The 15,606-nt window shown below is 37.1% G+C and overlaps 1 protein-coding gene across 1 annotated transcript; it reads left to right on the forward strand.

The window, feature by feature from the left end:
- The first annotated feature begins 6,075 nt into the window (after positions 1–6,075).
- Positions 6,076–15,167, forward strand: LOC148672963 (fructose-1,6-bisphosphatase 1-like). The gene is made up of 7 exons (XM_088629052.1): positions 6,076–6,346; positions 9,692–9,854; positions 10,037–10,129; positions 10,437–10,577; positions 11,392–11,529; positions 12,081–12,200; positions 14,596–15,167. The coding sequence occupies exons 1-7, from the start codon at positions 6,177–6,179 to the stop codon at positions 14,785–14,787; spliced, it is 1,017 nt and encodes a 338-aa protein (XP_088485178.1). The 5' UTR covers positions 6,076–6,176; the 3' UTR covers positions 14,788–15,167.
- The last annotated feature ends 439 nt before the right edge of the window (positions 15,168–15,606 follow it).

Raw genomic sequence — 15,606 nt, forward strand, 5'->3', positions numbered from 1 at the left:
TAAGAGACAGTGACTGTAACAGATGGTTGTTGAAGAGGGAAGTTACATAGCTTTATTAAATGTATTTGCCAGCTCAGTTATGCTTGAGATATTGTATGAGTTTCTAAGAGCCGCACATATTTCTTTTTTAAATATACAGAAGGCCTCCTCGAACTTTGTAAAAGCCAATTGCCTCATGCTGTAGATATTTTAGAAATTACTACTTTTTTAAAACTACCAAACACATAACCTTCATCGTAATCAGTGTGCAAGATTTAGTAGAATACTTAGGACTTAAAATGGTTGGAAACACACTTCCATCCATTTTCTAACCACTTCTTCCAATTTAGGGTTGTGTGGGAGCTAGAGTCTATCTTAGCAAGCAACAGGCGCAATGCAGGGTACACTCTGGATAGTACGCTAGTCCATAGCAGGGCAGATACACAGACACAGACATACACTAACGCACACCAGGGCCATTTTCCCAGAAGCCAATGGAAGTTCCAGTATGTTTTTGGACTGTGGGAGGAAACTGGAGAACATGCAAACATGGGGAGATCATACAAACTCCACCCAGATAGATTCAGGCCTACTTTTTTCATGTACGTTTTCCAGTTTATGAATATTCCTGGCATATTTTTGTTTTCAAAACAATTTGATGCCTAATACTAACAGAAACTTCTAAAATAAAAAAAAGTTTTTTCTAAAATACAATAAAAAATATATTCAAGTTTAATCACTAATTCAAATTTAACAGTTCTAATGCTTTTTGAATAGCTTTGTTGTAATCACCTCCAGTTTAGTTGCGTTTTATGCAAATAGCCTATGAAATGAAACATTAGGAAACTGGAGGAGCACTAGTATTGTGGAAAACTGCAAAACAAAAGTATTCTTAATATTTCATAACGTATCACATAATTTATCACAGCAAGTCATTTCATCTATTCACGCAGATCCTGCTACAAAAATTGGACATTACCAGCAGTGAGAAGCAGAGACAGTGTTACACTGGTCAGAGCTTAGACAAACATTTGTCCGTAAAATAACAAACAGAATCCCGAAGTTTCACACCCGCCAGAATCAGAACAGCTGTCAATCCTGACGGGGAAGTGGGGCAAAAAATAGAGCTGGAAGCTCATTATGTGTTTTCCCGTCTCTGTTCTGGAGGAGAGAGTGAGCATCCCAATAATACTGTTATTGTTCCAATTGTAAATGTGTCAGAAAAAACAACTGTTTGAAAATTGGCAACACTGTCATTCACAAGACATGCCAATAAAGCTCTTTAAAATTGAATTTGACCTTACAAATTAGTGTGGGGTTCCATCTTGTGGTAATAGATAGAATTACACCTGTTTATTTCCAACCGTCAGTCCTTCAGTACAAATAGCACAGCACCTATATATACAAGCATCCATGTAGTAGGCTTAGTAGTGGCTATTGCCGTATTTTTGCAGAATTAGACAATAGCATTAACACCTTCTATACTGATCTTGCCAGATCCAATGAGGTGTGGTCCTCGTTAGTATTGGGATAGGAGATTACCAGGGAGATTTAAGTATCTGTTGAAAATGGTGTTAGTGGACCAGTAGGTGGTACAGTTTTCTCTGGAATAGAATTTCCAAACCAATTCCACAGTATGGTAACCAGATACACTGTGCTGTAAGATGCGCCATCCTTTGGATAAGACATTAAACCAAGATTCTTGGCTAATTCCCACAAAAGTGGAAAAAAAGATTATGACAGACATCATCAATAAGCAAGGTTATGCAACAGCCATTTGTCACAAGAGCTAAGTGCTAATGTCTTCTAGGCGGGTTGTGGGCCTTGGAGAAAATGCAGTCCAGTCCTGCTCAACCCTGTGATGCTGGGTTTAAGTCCCCAGGTCCCACAAAGGACAGTAAGTACCCCAATTTCCCCCCAAACTAGCAGAGCTCATTGAACTCTGTTTGGGCTTCTCCCTGTAATTGCATCTGCAGCTATTGCCTCCTAAGAGAGTCTCTGATCCTCAGACATCATTCAGAGTCTCTGCTTACCATTCCTGAACAGCAGCTTGTCTCAATAAGGGTAAGAATGCAAAAGAGAGTTAGAATAATGAAGAGGGATGAGCCTTACCTTTGTCACATCAAAACTTTAAATGCATACCACTTAATGAAGGCATAGTTAAAATGTCAAGACCAGCATCATTTCTGATTGTGGTTTATGGTCCTAGCTGTGTACTCCAGCACTTTGCTTATTGTGGGTAAAATATCAACAGTGCAGACAATGGTCGAATTGAAATCGTCAAGGTAATCAAAACCTGAAGGAATGCCTGGAATCAAAAGGCATTTGTTCTATTAAGAATATGGCTACCAAAGAGTGGACTGGGCAGGACATATTTTCTTTTTGATTTCAGGATCTTATCTGAAGATCCTATGAACAAGCTTAGTGATTTAATTATGATTATTATTATGATTATTATTATGATTATTATTATTATTATTATTATTATTATTGTTGTTGTTGTTGTTGTTGTTGTTGTTATTATTATTGGAACTAATCAATGTGAAAACATAAAACTGGTAATAAACGGAACTAAAAAAGGAAATTTGATGCTTAATGTGTAAAGGATCAATGCTACAGTAATGGAAACACCACAGGAGGTAAATATTTTTATTTAACAATAAAGATACATATTATCTTAGCTGTAGGGCAGAAAAGGTCAATAATAGACATCACATGTTAAAATGTTATACTGTTAAATCAGGAAAAAATCTAATAAAAAATCCAATTGTCAGTAAAACTTATAAACTAATAAACCAATAAAATTGAAAGCGTTTCCTAAATTGTCCTGACAGGAGACCTGCTAGTACAAATCTTAATGAATTTATTTTCTTCACTCATTGACCCAACACATTTTTCATTAAATGATTATTTTTAATCTCTGTCTCACATAATGACCATAAACTGTTGCTGGTCAGTCTTTGTTCTCATTTGTGCAGAATTTCTATACATTTGTGAAGAATTTCTTACTTACAGTCTCTCCGTATGATTACCTATTTTTTGCAACTTTAAATACAACTTTGTTGTTCTATTTTCACTATGGTTAAACTGAAGGCAAAGTCTGGGCTAACTGTCCATTCAATTCAATTAGCTATGGAGCAGGAGTTTTTCAATCATTATCATAATCAAAGTTATTGAATTGATTCATTTGGGAGTATTATAATTAATAATTAAACAGAAAAAATATTTTAGAAACTCAAGCACTTCTGATCAAGCACATCAATCCAGTAGCTAAGAAGAAGACCATTTCTCTGTATGCACAATAATCATAATTAAAATGATACTTTTCCTGAAAACACCAACAGATAAAGCACATAGAAATAAAATAATGTGTTTTACTGATTAATTAGCTTAAAAATAAATTGTATTGTACTAACAAAGTTCAGTCCAACTTCCAATTGTGAAATCTGCTTCAGTAACTTTGTGCAAACATTTGACAAACATAGTAGTACATGCTATGAAATTGTGTAATCCCAGTCTGTTGAACCATTCTCTCCTTCATTCTATTATCAATGGCTTTTTTTTTCTCTTTGCTGATGTTCTGTGATTTGTAAAGTAAAAACAGTGTTTAACCTTTGTTCTGAACTTTGTTCTAGCAAAGATACTGGTTCATCCACTTTGATAAAATAGGAATACAAAGGAGTTCATTATGTATGAAAGCTTTCTGTTTTATAAAATGCTGCCAAACATTGTTAGGCCTGAAAGTTATTTCCATAAAGGTATGGTTTATGTTGTTTGAAAATAATGATCCACAAAGGTTTTGTGAAGTGATCTGGTTGATCTTGGCTTTTCTAAGTACTCCTGGGGAAAAAAGCAACCCCTAGTGGCCATCCTTGGGTTTATAATACTTAAAGGGGAACTTCCAGGGTAAGAAAGAATCAGCATTAATGTGTGCATTTTAAACCACAATAAAAGTAAATGTGCACAGAAACCTTCTATTTACATCACAAAATATACTAAATTTCCAGGTATGTGCAGCACCATGTTCTGCGATTCAGAACATGGCAAACAAAACTTCCAGTGATGTGTTGCAGCTTTATTACATTGTAAATAAACAGGATTGTGAATTAATCTCTTTTAATACAATCAAAATGTTGCTCTTGACTTCAAGACGGTTTTGCCAACAAATACTACGTGTTAACTCTGCATGCAGATCAAATTGGAACATTTCTAAGGTGAAACGTCAGCTGCACAACCTGTACTTATTTCCTCATACATTGAATTAGATTAGTTATTACGGAGACTAGTGAGCAAGAAGGGCCACATCACTTTGCAATTCGTAGGAACTCGAATGCGATTTTTTGACAAACACTTTCACAAAGTTCACAATTTTGTGCTTACTTCGAAATTGGTAAAATTGTTCTATAATGTCAATGATTTTGTTTTTTGTTAATGAGATTTAATTACCAGTCAGAGAAATTGGGACTGCAGCTCCCCTTTAATACCACGGCCAATGAAGGCAACCTGCAGCAGCCTGATCAGTGGACCTGTAGGAAGAGAATGTTAAGCATGTGTACCTGTGTGGTCTGTTACTGTGGGCAGCAGAAGATCTATAGAAAAACAGTCTTACTGAATAGGTGCAGCAGTAGCATCATTGGAGGAGAAGTGATAGAGCTTTGGTTAAGAGTGACTGCAAGGAATCACGTAACCAATATAGCATCTGAAGCTTTGCTGTAAGCTGACAGTGAGCACAGTTGTCACTTCTTCTCCTCAGAGCTAAGGAGCAGAAATCTCTGCAGCTGGCTGCTACGCTTGGGGTAAGTCAGCATGCTGAAATGGCAATGCCCGTGTACCAGCGTCATTCGGCATGAGGCTGTTACAGTGACATAACTCACTGGAACTTCTAAGCCTGTTGGATCACATGACGAGTCTTTGGCCCAATGGATTTGTTTACTTGCCTGTGCTGTGCAGCTTTGGGGGCTCAGAGGTGTGAGAAAGACCACAGATAAAATCTCAACCTGGGAAAAACTGCAAATACCACATTGGTGCCATGACTCAGGACACCGAGAACAATGTGTCTCGTTTCTTGTGGTTGCTCCAGAATTTGGAGAAGGAGATTTTTTACCCAGAATAAGGGTAAAAGATTCACGCTCGCAATACATTAATTTTATAGCCATTGATAAACCATTCAAAAACGATTAAGAAGTTTTCCATGTTTATTGCAAGGTTTTGGTCAGTGACTTCAGTCATTCAGTTGAACTGAATAAGGCAGTGGTGAACAGTCCTAGCAGAACTTCAGTCCTTTATGGTTCATATGTGACTTAGGTTCTACAATAAATCTCACTAAGCCAGTAGCAACTAAGCAAGATGATCTGTAGATCCACAGACCTGCATTAGAAAATCATTCAATATGGCCCGAGAGCTGCAACACTGCAAACATAAATCTACAACCAAAATTCCATTGGTATTCATATTTTGGGAAATTCTAGGCTAAAACAGAGGAATGTTTTGTCTTTTTGGTGGTATTTTAAGAGCAAATGTGTAAAACATTAATATATAAAGACACCTTGTATACATCATTAAGTCTATAATTATACTGAAACAATTTTATCATTTAAAAATAAATTAACTTATTGAAAATTAAAGTATTAAACTTATACACTGTGTTACAACTGCAATTGAGCGGGGTTTACAAGAAGTTGTATTATCGACGTCTTTTCTCTTTTCTCTAACTTTATGAGACTCTGATACAATTAGTCATTAATTTAGGTTATGTTAGGATAGGTTATTTTTAGATGAAAACGCTTTGGGAAAAATGTAATTTTAATTCTTAAGCGGTTTAACTTAAACTTTAAGTAGCTGTACAAGTGTTGGGTAGCAAACACACATTTTCCGATAAGAAAGAGTTAAGATTAAGGCAATGTTTTACTGTTTAATTCAGTCACTGATCGTTCCGCCTCTGTGTTTTTCAGTCAGTCAGAAAGAAGACCGCATCACTGAACTTTGCCCCTAATGATTTTGCAAAACCAGATGTTTGTTTCTGACACTCCTCCCCGGTGCTACGACGTCACTTCGGATTGGTTGAACTAATCGCACACCCCATTTTCTTTCAAAAGTTCCTTGTTGTAAACCTTTTTAAAGTTTGAGAGAACGTAGGTCTCACACCTTTTCCCAACTGAAACAGCATACTGCAGGCAGGATCTCCTTTGGCTTTCAAGATGTCAGACAAAGCTGCTTTCGATACAAATGTCATCACCCTGACAAGATTCGTGCTGGAGGAAGGGAGGAAAGCCAAAGGAACAGGAGAACTGACAACGCTGCTCAATTCGATGTGTACTGCCATCAAGGCTATTTCAACTGCGGTCAGGAAAGCGGGCATTGCTAACCTGTAGGTATTACGTGGCGGCGTGTTTTTACGTCATTAAGTTGTTTTTGAGCTGCTATATCGAAAAGCTATATCGAAAGCTTTGCAGTTTTTGAAGTGCTTCAACTTGATTTTCAGAAAACAGTTTGTCAACTAACACGATAAAAAACTGAATATAAAAACCATCAACATGAATTGCAGACACAGGTGTGCGTACTTCTGCAATTGAGTGCATTGATTGTAGCTGACTTTATGCTTGTAACAATGTTTAAAATCAATTTTTTGTTTTTGCATCGCCACCTTTCTTGAAAGAAAAAGCTTAATAAATCATGCACTCCACAACACCCTACAAATATATGATGAAATGTTATTTTTAGCTTGTAGTTTTCACTTGGGGGAAAAAAATCCTTGAAACGTTTAATTAGACATTACACACTAAAGACATCTCTTCTCTTCTTACTCGTCTATGAAAGGGAAGATTGAGCGTGCTAATGTAGCCATGGCGTGTTAAATATTTACCCAGAGGTAACTCAAGAGAGTAAAGTGCAAGCCCTTCACATCTTCTGCATATTTAACGTTGTTAACCACAAATGTAAAAAGTAATGTTTACAGTTAACAATTATTAATCATTAAGAGGAAGAACAGAAAGCTCTCTGAAGAAGTCTTGGACAGACCCTGAAGAAACCTTTGAAGATTTTGGCTTCCATATTCTTTCAAGCTTTATGTATTAAAAGATCGGGATTTATTTATCTTTTATCTGATCGACAAGTAACACGATTGTGCTTAAATTCATCTGCGATAATCTTAAAATTATATAAAGATACTGTATATTGTTTGTATTACACAACCTGAAATACGAGATTTCCTTTTTCATTAGCACAATGTAGTACGACGGTGTGTGTCAAAGTAATTTAATGTTTGGCTAGGGTAAATGAGGATCAATAAACACTGCAACACAAATAGCTGCATCGTGGAAACGTACTTCTAATCGAAGAACTGCAGTGTCATGCTTAAACAGCTGGACAGAACAAGACTCTTATTGTTTACTGTTAAATGGTTTCTATAGTTTTAGAGATTCCAGACCATGTAGGTTGATATTTTGTATTCAATTGTATGTGCAATGATAATATTTAAACTACTGCCTCAGTATTATCACTTCTATTGAAACTGAAAAAGATGTGGTTAGCCTGTCAGTATGTCTTTGGAGGAAACCAGAGCACTCAAACAAATCCCTTGTGAACACGGGGGGAACATACAAACTCCACAAGGATAGCACCCCAAGTCCAGAATTGAATCGGGGGCCCCAGCACTGTGAGGCAGCAATGCTATACACTGCACCACTGTGCCACCCCTTATTATGTATTTTATTATTAATTAGGACAATGTATTACCTGGAGCTCTGATGGAAAGAAACAGGTGCTGCAGGAGCTGAGTTTGAAGCCACTGCTCTGTTTGCTCAAGAGGCGATAACAGTCACTTGTTATTGTCCAGGAGTATCTCAGTCTCTTCTGTTTTTTTATTCTAGCTGAGCTTTGGTCATTAAGCTTATTGAGATTTTAACTGAGCATTTCTTAAATAGTTTTAGCGCTTCTACAGTATGGCAGGACAGGGTCAGAAGGGTTAAATTGAACAGATCGTATGTACACTAAAGAGTCTGCACTTCACTAAGAAGGCTTATTATGGGTGTGTCGTGTTGTTATTCCCATTTCTCTTTGTAGGTCATGAACTGATAACTAATTAGCTGTTGGTTAAAAAGTAATGTGAATAACAAGTTTAAACTGTGTTTCCTGGAAATATTGTGCATTGTGCAAAAAGACTTCAGTGCAGCAACAACTTAATAAAACCAAGCTATTGGTTACATTACGATTTCAGTTATGTTAGCTAATCATTAAGAACTAAAAAAAAAAAACAGAAGGAACAGCTGTCCCCAAGGACCAGGACTGGGAAGTGTTTTTCTAGATGAATTTCTGCTTGTTTGTGCTAATGTCAATGTGTCAGGAGGGGGCAGTAGTTTTAAGGGACGTGATACAGTACTTCACCTCACACAGGCCTTCCAACACAAAAATAGAAGATGAGTCATAGCAGCACAGTTAAGAAAAGGTGTGGCCAGTCTATTAATAAAACAGCCTAATATAAAAAAAAGCTATTTTTAGATTTAAATGATTCTAGGTTCACTGAGAAAAAGAGATAAAATGATGATGATTAGTAATGACACAATCACTGCACCCTTTTAAGGACAGAACAGTGGTGTGGTGGTGAGCACAGCTGCTTCAAAACTCCAGGCTCCTGGGTTCAGTTCTGTCAATGGGTCTGTGCAGACTTTGCATTCTCCCAGTGTTCACATGGGATTTATTCAGGTATTCTTGATTCTTGTCTCTGAAAACCATGCTAGGTAGGTTGCTTGACTGACTTGTTTCATCCATAAAGAAGATGTCTTTCTGCCTTCCTCTTGAATTTGTGTATGACATATTCTTATATAAAATTAACATATTACAATATAAGTAATTTGCACAAATTACAAGAGAACAATGCCAGTTTTTCATTTTTCAACAATTTAAAGGCTATTCATTAATGACCATTTTAATGCCCCCTTCTCTGTCAAACTCTGTTCTCTGCTTTGCTGCTTTATCAGTAGAATTTGATGGACTTACCAGGACTTATTCAAACAATGATTACTGTATTTTTTTAATGAGATGTTTAAGAGCGAATTAATAATGAAAAATACAAGAACTCTGCTCTCAACCTATAATTCAACTTCTCAACTTCCACTCTAGTGCAAGTGATCACATTACTCCTATCCTGGAGTCCTTGCACTGGCTTCCTGTCAAATTCCGTGCGGACTTTAAAATCCTCATGCTCACCTATAAGGCTCTGCATGACTTGGCAACTCGGTACCTGTCTGAACTATTATCACCCTACTCCCCACTTCCCAACCTTTGCTCTTCTAATTCTGGTCTCCTAACTGTCCCCCAAGCCTGTCTACATTGTATGGGTGACAGGGCCTTCTCCTGTTATGCCCCCAAGCTCTGGAACTCTCTGCCCAAGCGTATCAGAGAGTCACCTTCTCTAAACTCCTTCAAATCCAGACTCAAAACTTTCTTCTTTAGAAGACCGTTTACTTAACTGGTTCCATTCTTCACCCTTCTGCTTTTCCTAGTACCACAATCCAAGGTCTCCTCTGTATATTGTAATTATGTTTTATCTTGTGTATTCTTTTTATTTATTGTTGTTCTCATTTTTTAAAGCACTTTGAGAAGCCGCCTTTAAAGGCGCTATATAAAATAGTTTATTATTATTATTATTATTATTATTATTATTATTATTATTATTATTATTATTATTGAATCTGTAATGTTCTTCCTTTCCCAGCTATGGCATTGCTGGAAGCACCAATGTAACAGGAGACCAGGTGAAGAAGCTGGACGTGCTCTCCAATGACCTGGTCATCAACATGATCAAATCCTCCTTCACCTCCTGCGTGCTGGTGTCCGAGGAGGATGAGAACGCCATCATCGTGGAGCCAGAAAAGAGGGTCAATTGAAATGCTCTTCACATTTGTAGTAAAATAATGTGAGATTTTTTTGGGATGCAAACTGGAATGTGTAAAAAAACTGCAAGTTATGGTTTTATTCTGCTAGTGCTTTTAGAAGTTGCTATCAGAATCCTTTATATTGAGTAGAACTAACTTTAATGTTTTTTTTTTGTCCTGTTTAGGGTAAATACATTGTCTGCTTTGACCCTCTGGATGGTTCTTCAAATATTGACTGCCTTGCATCAATTGGAACTATTTTTGCAATTTACAGAAAGGTTTGGCATTTATATTATTTGTAGTAATCGGTTTTGGAAAGTCAGTTGTCTTAACAGTGAGAAAATTATACTTTTGTCTTGAAATAAATTTTGTTTAAATTGTTTTTTTCATTGTGCCTTAGGAAACCTCATTTTTATTAAAAAAGAAACTGCCAGGAAAGGTGGACCATTCTGATATTTATCTTGTCATTGTATCTTTTAACAGTCTGCAAATGCAAAATATTTCATTTTAATGTGTGCATTTAATACTTGTGGCTTGTCCTCTTCAGAAAAGCAAGAATTTTAAAACTTTTTTTTTTATGTTCAGACAACTGACGGTGAACCCTGTGAGAAGGATGCTTTACAGCCGGGACGTAACATTGTGGCTGCAGGCTATGCTTTGTATGGAAGTGCCACAATGCTGGTGCTCTCCGCTGGACAAGGAGTCAATTGCTTTATGCTTGATCCAGTAAGTCTTTTCTCTGTGATGTACAGTATTTCAGAGCACTACTTACTTTATTGTCCCCAATGGGAAATTGTTTTTTACTGCCTGCTATCCATACATTACATTTAACACAACATTTTTTAAGAGAATAGAAAATAAATTAAGAGAAAGAAATGAAAAGTGAAATAAGAAGCTTTAAGTAATCTTCACAGTTTAGAAGAAAACAAACAAAGTGGGTCATCAGTGTCTGAGATGCACACATGTATGACGAAAAACTAAAATATACAATCAGTTGTCCAAATTAAGCAGGCTAAAATAAATATAGGAATAAGGGATAACCTAGTTCAATTACAAGGATTCTATTGCAACTTAAATATTGAGTTATCCTTTAGGAAAGTAACACACTGCTGTTCTATTATTGTTTCTACTCGTGGATATGTTTTTAAGTACAGCTGTATTTCTGAAAGGTGATTCCATCCTTGGGCAAATAAAGATCTAAGAGTATGATACCTTTTACCATGCTTCACTGTTCTTCTGCTTGGCTTTTTACCTGCACTGACTCCACAATCTGAGGGGAAGTACTGCTTTCACTGTTACATCCTTTAATTTACATAGGTCTTTTCTTTCCAAAGGATTATTAAGTATTGACATGTACTGTAGGAAGGGATCCAATTCACCCACAATTGAAATGCAGCACCTACCTGTGTGATTCAGTGGTTCACGATATGCTGTCAAATAAATTCTCATTGCAGGGTATCACTTTTGAAATTGCCAGCTGTTAATTAAAACAAGCTTACAGTATATTAAACCTATACTAACACATTGTGAATTCTTTCAGGCTATTGGAGAGTTTATTCTGGTGGACAGAGATGTGAAAATAAAGAAGAAAGGAAAAATCTACAGTCTTAATGAAGGCTATGCCCTGTATTTTGACTCGGCAGTGACTGAGTATTTGAAGAAGAAGAAATTCCCTGAGGTAATGCTGCCGCCGATGTAGAGGCATTTACACAACATTAGCAAAAGCAGATCCTAAATATTGAATGTTGTTTTCTTTCAAGTATTCTCTAATGATTTACCAGTCACTATCAAATGTGTTCTCTCATGTGGTAATAGTAATGTAATAGTAGTCTGAAACAACCTTTTAAAGTTGTTACTGGCAGTTGGAAAAACCTTTCAACAGGCTTGAAATATCTGGATTTCACGTGATGAAATTACAATTTCTTGCTTCTAAAAATTATTACTGTCTTCTAGTTACTAAGATTTATTGTTGGCAACCCAGTTACACCCAGCTTCCAGTGTTGTTTCATAGGAGTACTTCAGATTAATCTATAAAACATCATAATCATAGTCTCTTTCCTTGTTTACACATGAGCAAGTTGTCTTTTGGGGCTAATGACGTCTAGGTAGATTGCAACCAGTGATGTGATTACACTCTATAAGCTTTATGCAGAGACCCTGCCTCTTTTTAAAAAATCTGTAGATGCTTTAACTTTCCTACAAATAAAAAATTCTAAATTTGTTTTCTAGGATGGCAGTGCACCCTATGGTGGAAGATATGTGGGTTCGATGGTGGCTGATGTACATCGAACTTTGGTGTACGGGGGCATATTTCTGTACCCTGCCAATTCCAAGAGCCCTAAGGGAAAGGTAACAGTTTATTTTCTGCAAGATTTAACTATATAATAATAATTCATTGCTTACACTTATATAGCGCTTTTCAGGACACTCCACTCTAAGTGCTTTACAGGTAATGGGGACTCCCCTCCACCACCACCAATGTACAGCCCCACCTGGATGATGCGACGGCAGTCATAGTGCGCCAGAATACTCACCACACATCAGCTATTAGTGGGGAGGAGAGCAGAGTAATGAAGCCAATTCATAGATGGGGATTATTAGGAGGCCATGATTGGTAAGGGCCAATGGGAAATTTGGCCAGGACCCCAGGGTTACACCCCTACTCTTTTCGCGAAACGCCCTGGGATTTTTAATGACCACAGACAGTAAGGACCTCGGTTTTACGTCTCATCCGAAGGACAGCGCCTATTAACAGTATAGTGTCCCCGTCACTATACTGGGGCATTAGGACCCACATGGACTGCAGGGTGAGCGCCTCCTGCTGGCCCCACTAACACCTCTTCCTGCAGCAACCTTAGTTTTTCCCCAGGAGGTTCAGGCTTACACCTGCTTAGCTTCAGTGGGTTGCCAGTTGTGAGTTGCAGGGTTATGTGGCTGCTGGCTTATAGTATTATTTTCATAGTATATATGAGAAAAATGTCTTATTAAAAAGGAAATAAAAGGAACATGTGAGCATGTTGGAAACACCCAAAAGCCATTTCTTCTTGTAAACAATATGGAAACCTGGAGGTATATCCTACACCTGGAGAGAAAATATTCCAGATTTTATGGAATCTGGAACATTTCCTGGAGACGCAGCATGCAAGGTGGGACTACACTGTTAGCAGGACACCATTCCATTGGGGTGTACACACACAAGCACACAATTTTGAGACGGAAATTAAGCTAGCCAGCATCTGTCTGTGGAATTTGGGAGGAATCTAGAGCACCTAGAGAAAAGTCATGTAGACGCAGGCAGAACATACAAACAACACGGAAGCTGGCCCAGTGCAGATTGAAACCCAGGGCCCAAGATCTGTAAGGCAGCAGCACTGATCACCATGGCCCATTTAGAGCATTTCAAAACAATTTTCCATTGTCTCTTTTTTTCCCACCCCATTTTAGAAACCCTCCCCATTTCTTTTAGAATTGTCTTGTGACTGCACTCCTACATTGACTGAGATGTTTGGACAGCTAATTCAGATGTTTGGATGTTTGCACTTTATTCCATTCTGTCTCAGCAGTGCTAGGAGCTGTAAAACAAATCCAGTATGAGCCATAGAGTGAAAAGCTTTATATTGAATCTATTAATAGACCATTCATTTCAAACACTGAAGGTAGAGTGTTTGAAAAATAACTTGCAGTTGCAAAAAGGCAAAAATGACAGTGTAGTTCACTACTCCGTATAGATGTCATGCGGTCTTTCCAAATGAAAAAGTAGCATTTTCATTAAACCAGACATACAACTTACTTACCTGCATCATACAACTTCTGTGCGTTTCCCAATCTAAAATTAGCAGGATATGAGATCTAAACACTTGTGCTCCAGATATCTTCCTGAATAATTAATATTAGTGTGGTCACTTTAATAATTGTTTTTGATAGTTAAGTTAAGTGTGGCATTTAGAAGATAAAAAAGCATTTTACTTTTGTCATGAAATTAATTTTTTTAGCTTAGAGAACGGAAATATTTTCAAATAAAGCAGGTAGTAATTAAATGCAGCAGAGTGTGGCAAATATTTAATATGATATTTTTAGAATTCCATATGAATAAAAGATGAGAGCTTGTTATTGTCTGCTTTTGCACCGCATTAAGTGAAGCAAAATAGATTCTGGCTGAGTGGAAAATGCTGACAAAGCACAGTTGGTGTACTCTGTACTTTAACCTGAAACAGTTAAATGCTGGAAACCTTGTCTGTGTTCACTGAAGTTCTAGTGCATTTGAATAGGTATTTTCTGCAGGAACAGGTATTTTCATAACCTCCTGCTATGTTTTAAAAGAATCTAGAATGAGTTAGCCATTTTCAAATGTGTGGTGTGAATTTAGAAACATGTCTATAGTTGATGAGATCAGATCTTGTTTTTGTCCAACTTGCCAGGTGAAGCTTAAAAAAAATTAAATGCACTTCACTTTCTCGATGAAGCTTGGAAGTGTATGAATGCTGTACTATCTCATTCTCATGCAGACGTTCTGTATAGCCATGCAGTCCTGTTGGGTGTTTTGCAATGTCCTGAACATACAGTAGTGTGGGTCACTAAGGGTCTTTTAAACAGCCAAACACCTTCCATCAATGTGGGACTGGTGTGAAATTAATTCCAGTAGAATTGAGTGACGTAACCATGCTGTTTAGCAGAAGAAGTGCCAAGGCTAGCAGTCTAGCATGGGGATATCATAACAATTTCCTTCTTATCTTTTATTTTAAAGCTGAGGCTCCTGTACGAATGCAACCCTATGGCTTTCATCATGGAGCAGGCTGGTGGAATGGCCACAACTGGCAGTATGAATGTGCTGGACATCAAACCCGACTCCATTCACCAACGGGTCCCTGTAGTACTGGGCTCCCCAGACGATGTGCAAGAGTACATCAGCATTTTCAAGAAACATGCCAATAAGTGAGACCTGCAGGTACATCTGGCTGACACTAAACTTCACCAAGTAACAAGTGGACCAAAGACCAAAGAACAGAAATCCTTCTTTTAAACCTGTTAACTAGCACTGTAGTCCAAGAGCTATGCAATTTATATTGTGTTATTATTATTGGAAGGATAATAGTATACATAAAAATGTATTGTCGGGCAATTGTAATTATTATAGGTTAAGACCTAGCTTTGAATTCCTCAGAACTTTAAAAGACTGTGAACAGAACAGTCCAAGAAGGCCAAACTCAAAATAATTACCTCTGTTTGTCGATAACGGTTATCCCGACCTTGAAACATTGTGTTTTTGGATTTTGTTGTCCTCGAAAAAAAATTCTTAATAAAGAAAGATACACTGTGGATGTGTTCCAACTTTATTTCAGTTGGAGAAAATTTGTGATGTTGCCGAGCGGATTTCGTGTCAGCTGTGACCTTTCCAGAGAGCAGTGTCCTATTACTTTTCAACCTTTTTTATTGGTTCTTGGCACAATACAGTTGAATCTTTAAAATGGGGGTAACATTCAGAGTTGGCAAGATAAGAAATAGATAAACCATAGATTCTGAAAACAGCATAGAATTAAAATAAAATCATAATCCTTGTGTTTTCAAACCACATTGCTGCTAACGACATCTTTTATGATCTTATTTAAACTTTTGTTTCTCCTTGCACTACTTGTTGCCATAAAATTATATGCTTATAATATAATTTGAAACATTTTCCCTAATATTGGTTAGAACATTGCATTTCAATTTTAATAGCATAGACCTGATCTGAACTTTAACTGTTTAACACTGAACA

Source organism: Lepisosteus platostomus, chromosome 4 (genome assembly GCF_059453375.1).
Source record: "Lepisosteus platostomus isolate fLepPlt1 chromosome 4, fLepPlt1.hap1, whole genome shotgun sequence".
Classification (NCBI taxonomy): domain Eukaryota; kingdom Metazoa; phylum Chordata; class Actinopteri; order Semionotiformes; family Lepisosteidae; genus Lepisosteus; species Lepisosteus platostomus.

What these genes read in the sequence shown, in the direction of transcription:
- LOC148672963 (XM_088629052.1), top strand. Translation starts at nt 6,177, where the DNA reads ATGTCAGACAAAGCTGCTTTCGATACAAATGTCATCACCCTGACAAGA. An exon ending in TTTTTGCAATTTACAGAAAG is followed by an intron (nt 10,130 to 10,436) that starts GTTTGGCATTTA and finishes TTTTATGTTCAG; the next exon opens with ACAACTGACGGTGAACCCTG. An exon ending in AGAAGAAGAAATTCCCTGAG is followed by an intron (nt 11,530 to 12,080) that starts GTAATGCTGCCG and finishes TTTGTTTTCTAG; the next exon opens with GATGGCAGTGCACCCTATGG.